General features: G+C 35.8%; 1 protein-coding gene and 1 pseudogene across 1 annotated transcript; both read right to left on the reverse strand.

The window, feature by feature from the left end:
- Positions 1-375: 375 nt before the first annotated feature.
- On the reverse strand, positions 376-2725 carry LOC107671437 (GTPase IMAP family member 7-like; annotated as a pseudogene).
- Positions 2726-3131: 406 nt separating this feature from the next.
- On the reverse strand, positions 3132-3933 carry LOC107671445 (GTPase IMAP family member 4-like). Its single transcript, XM_016464372.1, has one exon. It carries the CDS (start codon positions 3927-3929, stop codon positions 3132-3134), a length of 798 nt encoding a protein of 265 aa, XP_016319858.1. The 5' UTR covers positions 3930-3933.
- Positions 3934-5529: the final 1596 nt, after the last annotated feature.

Raw genomic sequence — 5529 nt, forward strand, 5'->3', positions numbered from 1 at the left:
AAAAAAAAAAAAAGCTTCAAACCACAGGGGTCACAGGGGTCTGCGATTGGAACCCTGAAACCACATTAGTAGGTAATCATTTTGAATGATTATAATTTTATTAAATATATTGCATAAGTGCACATGTGCTACATTGATAGATAATGCAAATAGATCTTTTTTTTTTTTTTAAATAAGCAAATAATCTATATTTTTAAGTTTCTAAATTCTCCAGATATCTTTTGAGGTAATGTATATATATATATATATATATATATATATATAAAAACACATACTATACTATGGATGGGTTGCTGTAGTCTACAGAGGTTAAGGTTAGATTTAGCCTGGTTTCTAAAAAGATTCATAAACCTACAGATGTTCAACAAGTATAATTTATTGGTTTTGTCCAAGTTTTCTCATAATGAACTTTTCAAGAGTAGTAAACAGAAACTCCGTGATTATTTTGAGAAATGTGTTGTTTCTCTCTGCTTTCTCTCTTGCCTCCCTCTCTTTTCTTTCCCACAGCTCTGTTATGGCCTGATTCAGAGCCTCTGCTTCATATTTGATTTTCAGATCCTCCAGTTCTTTGCTTCTCTGCTCTTCATTTTCCATTAAGATTCGCTGTTTTTCCTCTTGAATTGTGATCTCTGCCTTCTCAAGCATTTCATTGGTATAAAAGTGCCCTCTATTCTCAGAAATCATCTTGTGCATTTTTTCAAAAAGTTGCTCAACCTGCATGGTATCTTTGTTCTCATTATTAAAAACATGATATCGCTTCTGGCATTGCTCAAAGAGTGTCTTTAAATCAGGATTGCCAGCGACAAACTCTTGAACATTTCTACCCTCAAACTTTTCTCCATGTGTAAATAAAATCATAGTGTGCTTACTTGCATCTTCTCCAAAGATTTTGAGAAAGATGTCCACGGTGTCTCTGTCCTCTTTTGTGAAGCGACCAGGCTGAAGCACCAGTAAGAAGACGTGTGGACCGGGAGCAGAAAGTGGAATACACAGCTTAATTCTGCTGACAATCTCCTCTAGTAAAGCTGGGGTCAAACAGTCCTGGTGTGTCAATAACAGCAACCTTTGTGCTGTTCACATTCTTTGTAGCTTTCCAGCAAACCTTTGTCACAGACGATGATAACAAATTCACTTTAAAAAACTTTTCACCAAGAATAGTGTTTCCAGTGGCACTTTTTCCATCTCCAGTTTTTCCCAAGAGAACAATCCTGAGCTCTTCACATGGATTCTGCTGCTCTGGCACTGAAATGCAAAAGCAATGATTAATATTGCATAATGTAATATGTTACATCATTAACATGTATATAAAATTCGACACTGAAATGAGTATCTGTTGAAAATGTTCTTCTTCAAGAAGGTTATAGAAGATGTCTATGTTTTATATATTTGTTTTTCTTGATATCAAAATATTTGCTGCAGGACGTACCTGCTTTGCCATTGTCCTGAAACGTAGTGTGTGAATTCTACAGCACACAAGAATCTACACAGTCATTGTGCAGCTATAAAATGGTTAAATATGTACAAGATCACTGTTGTGCCTTTTACTGAATGTCAGTGGCAGATTTTCAAACTTTAATCCTAAAGCTCAAGTTTGCACCTTTAGAAAAAAATAACAAATGAGAATAACTGCCTTTAATTCCATGTGTTTCAAGCACGGCCAATATCAGTAAATAACAGCCAAAAAAAATCATAACATAATAATCTATAATGACACTTTCTGTTCATCTTTTTATTTAATAACACAAACATAATGTTTACACAAGAATCGACACACCGTTACCATCAACTAGTAGTGCTACATTTTTCAAACAGGCAAACATTCTTGTGTTTGACAAGATAAAAATTTACCATAAAAATCAACTGCATATAATTCTTAAACATTTAAAATAGTGAATATATATGATTTCTTCCAAACAGGCAATGTTTCAAAGGTACATTTGTGTATCTATATTTCAAAGTGGTGTACATAGATGCAATTGCTCAATAAAATATTGCTACTCTTCATAAGAAAAAAACAGTTGTACTAAACCAAATGAATATACTTTCTTGTTGTCCTTGTTGAACATGCTGCATACATCAACAGAGCTGCAGCGGCAGCAGTCGCAGCAGCAACAATGTAGAAGTGGCGTGTATTCCAGGACTTTCCCTGCTCCTTGTTTGTCCTAACATAATATTTTTTGTTTCTCTTTCCCAACTGACTGTCCACTTTCTCAAAGAGCTCACTGACCTGACATGTGTTTTCTCTGTCAGTATTATTGAACACATGATACTGTGAGCCACATTTTTGGATCAGTTTCTGCAGGTTTTTATCCTCCCTTATAAACTCGTCTACACTTTTATTCTTAAGTTTGTCTCCATATGTAAAAAGCACTATTGTGAACAAATTCACATTTGAGTACAACATCTTCTGGAGAGTGTCCATCACACGTCTTTCTTGCTCAGTGAAGCGACCCAACTGAATAACAAGGAGAAAAGCATGGGGTCCTGGTTCACACAGAGTCAAAGCTTTCTCCAGCTCCTGCTCTATTTTTGTATTAGAAGCATCACTGTTTAATAAGCCAGGAGTGTCCACAACAGTCACTTTCCTCCCACAGACAACAGCATCCCTCCGTTCACTTGTGGATGTGAGAGAAGTGGCACTGAGGTCTGAGAGAAACTCTTCTCGGCCCAGAATGGTGTTTCCTGCTGCACTCTTCCCAACCCCCTGAAGGCTGACCAGAACCATTCGAAGGTGCTCCTTCACTCCTGGAAAAATGGAACTTCATTTGTTCAAAATGAAAATAAAACTCAAAACTCAAGGTCATCATTCATAACCAGACACAAAATGATATCACACAAACATTGCACATAGTAAGCATCAAGTATCAAATGTCATCAAGTATCTAAAAACAAAACAAAACAAATGTTTGACTCAATTATTTTTTTATTATTTAAAGTTTGTATTACAATTATGCATTGTATACTAAAAGAAACTACAGTGACCCAGTATAATAACGTTTTTCAGTGAGGGTATAGACATAAAATATGGTACAGTGCTGTTGTCAGTAGTTTTTTTGCTCAATAATAATTAAAAAATTATATTACTATTCGAAGACAAACCAATGATGGATTAACAAATCAGATAACTTTTCTCATTGAAGTTGGCAGGCTTTTACAGCAACAGTAGCAGCAGCAGCAGTGACAGCAGCACCTCCTGCCACTGCCAAACCAGTTTTGAGAAACATATTTTTTCTTTCCGCTCTGTCTCTCGCTTTCTGTTCACTCATTTTTAGTTGCAGCATAAGTCTTTCTTTTTCTTCCTCTATTGCTCTCTCAGCTGCCTGAAGCATTTCATTTGTGTAATACTCTTCACCATTTACAGTCATGAGCTGGTCTATCTGTTCAAACAGCATGTTGACTTGGTTTGGATCATGTACTTCATTGTCAAAAACATGGTATCGCCCGCTTGTAGCCTTGATGAAGTTCAGCAGATCAGGACTGTCTTTAACAAAGTCATGGATGCTTTTCTTTCCACGCCTTAGCCTGTCTCCATTAGTAAACAGCACCATGGTGTATTTTGATGCTTGTTCACCAAAGATTTTCTGAATTTGCTCCACAGTATTTTTTTCCTCTGCTGTAAATCTCCCAAGCTGCACAACCACAAGAAAAACATGAGGGCCTGGCGCAGAGAGCGATATGCACAGTTTAATCTTTGCCTCAATCACAATTTGTTCCTCTTTTGTATCAAACAAGCCTGGAGTGTCAATAACTGCCACCTTTTGCCCATTGACATTTCCTTTGGCTTTATGACATTTTTTGGTCACAGAGGAGGAGGACAGTTCTGAAATAAACTTGTTTTCTCCCAGTATGGTATTTGCTGCTGCACTCTTTCCTACTCCAGTTTTTCCAATCAGCACAATTCTTTTTTCATCATTGCTCTTCAAATTCATCTGCACTGTTAAAGGACAATGATATTATAACATCTGGATTACTTATTAAGGGTTGGAGCAAATTCTCTCTGTTAAAAGGAGGGAAAAAAGTTACAAAATTGTGGAAAGTAGTGATTTTTTTATTCTGCAAAAAAGTATTTTTGCAGACACTTCAGTGGTGTATAGCACCCATTGTCTTTGGTTAAAATTACACTTTTGCAAATCCTTATACTGTATCTATTTTTATCACCTCCCTTGGCCCTGTTCTTCAACTAGCAACATACATGATATTAGAACTCGGAATGTTCTGGAGATACAATTTATAGCCCCATATTCTAATGAAAAACTAAAAAAAAAAAACATTTCAGAGCAGGGTTTATGATGGTAGGCCTATTCATTATGTCATAAATTCTGTACCACATGAGTGTCAAAGATTTGATGCGGTCTATGCATTACAGGCAGATATTTTGCAACATTCAGTTTCACAATCATGATGGAAACAGCCACCACCACCATTATACAGAATATAAAAATTACAGCATATGAACAAGATTGTGAAGTGACAGTGCTTTTGGAAGATGTATTATTTTATTTTGTTTTGCATATCAAATTCAAATGAATGCAGAAAATGCTCTATTACATGAATGTCGTTTTGCAGTCATCTTATTCCATTCTTTATCCATTACAGCTCTAATATGCTAATATCCTTTCATGAATTGTTGCTGCATGTCTATTTTTTTCAGTGATTTTCTGCATTGGCACATTTTGATGTCCAACATGAATTAAATATTCAAATCTAGTAATAATATAGAAAGAGATGTCATGACAAAATTATTTACCTTTTTCGGCTTCCATAATATTGAAGTGGATAGGTGTGGATATATTTGTTGAAGGTTTTTTGGTGCACTTTGCTGAAGACTTTCTGTTCTGTGGAAAAGTAAACAGTTGAGTCTCTTTATATTCTTCCTCTTTTAGTCCTCCCATATCCAAATAAATGTTGCAAATCTGCAAGCACGCCACACCCACTATGCTTCAAATTTTCATATAATGGTATAATGGATATTCATGGACTGACATGGATTGTTGATGCTGGCTTGGTGAATTACAGTCTAGGATGAGGTGTGGAGGTAAGGTTAGCATCAGGAAATCAGGGCACAAGAAGTGGGATAAAAACCTTGGCTCAACAGGCTTTCCACATCAAACAGCAAGTAAATGGTTATATCACTAGTGCATCAACAGAGGGTTGATACAGAAAATCAACCTTTGTAAATTTGGCGTGAACTTGAAACATTCCATCACAAAATTACAAGTCTATTTTAAACAAAGGCACACTTTAAAATGTTCTATAGGGTTAAATAAGAACAGTTCAGCCACATAATCCCTGTACAAACCGCCTTTTTTCAGTCATTTTTGTTTTAAGTGAAACTGAAAGTAGATTTTACAAATGGGTGTTGCTGGGATGCTAGGCAAATTATTTTCAATACACCACAAAGGACTTATGCAAATATGAGACCTTTGTTAAAATCATTCTTTTATCTGCCATCTGAACAGCTCTTCTTCCTATATATTTGGTGTAAAATTTCAGGTTTACATCATCCATCCTTGCATGTTTACGTCATGG

Source organism: Sinocyclocheilus anshuiensis, unplaced genomic scaffold (assembly GCF_001515605.1).
Source record: "Sinocyclocheilus anshuiensis isolate Anshui unplaced genomic scaffold, SAMN03320099.WGS_v1.1 scaffold145, whole genome shotgun sequence".
Lineage (NCBI taxonomy): Eukaryota > Metazoa > Chordata > Actinopteri > Cypriniformes > Cyprinidae > Sinocyclocheilus > Sinocyclocheilus anshuiensis.

Excerpts from the sequence above, each read along its gene's own strand:
- LOC107671445 (XM_016464372.1), bottom strand. The coding sequence starts at position 3,929 with ATGAATTTGAAGAGCAATGATGAAAAAAGAATTGTGCTGATTGGAAAA.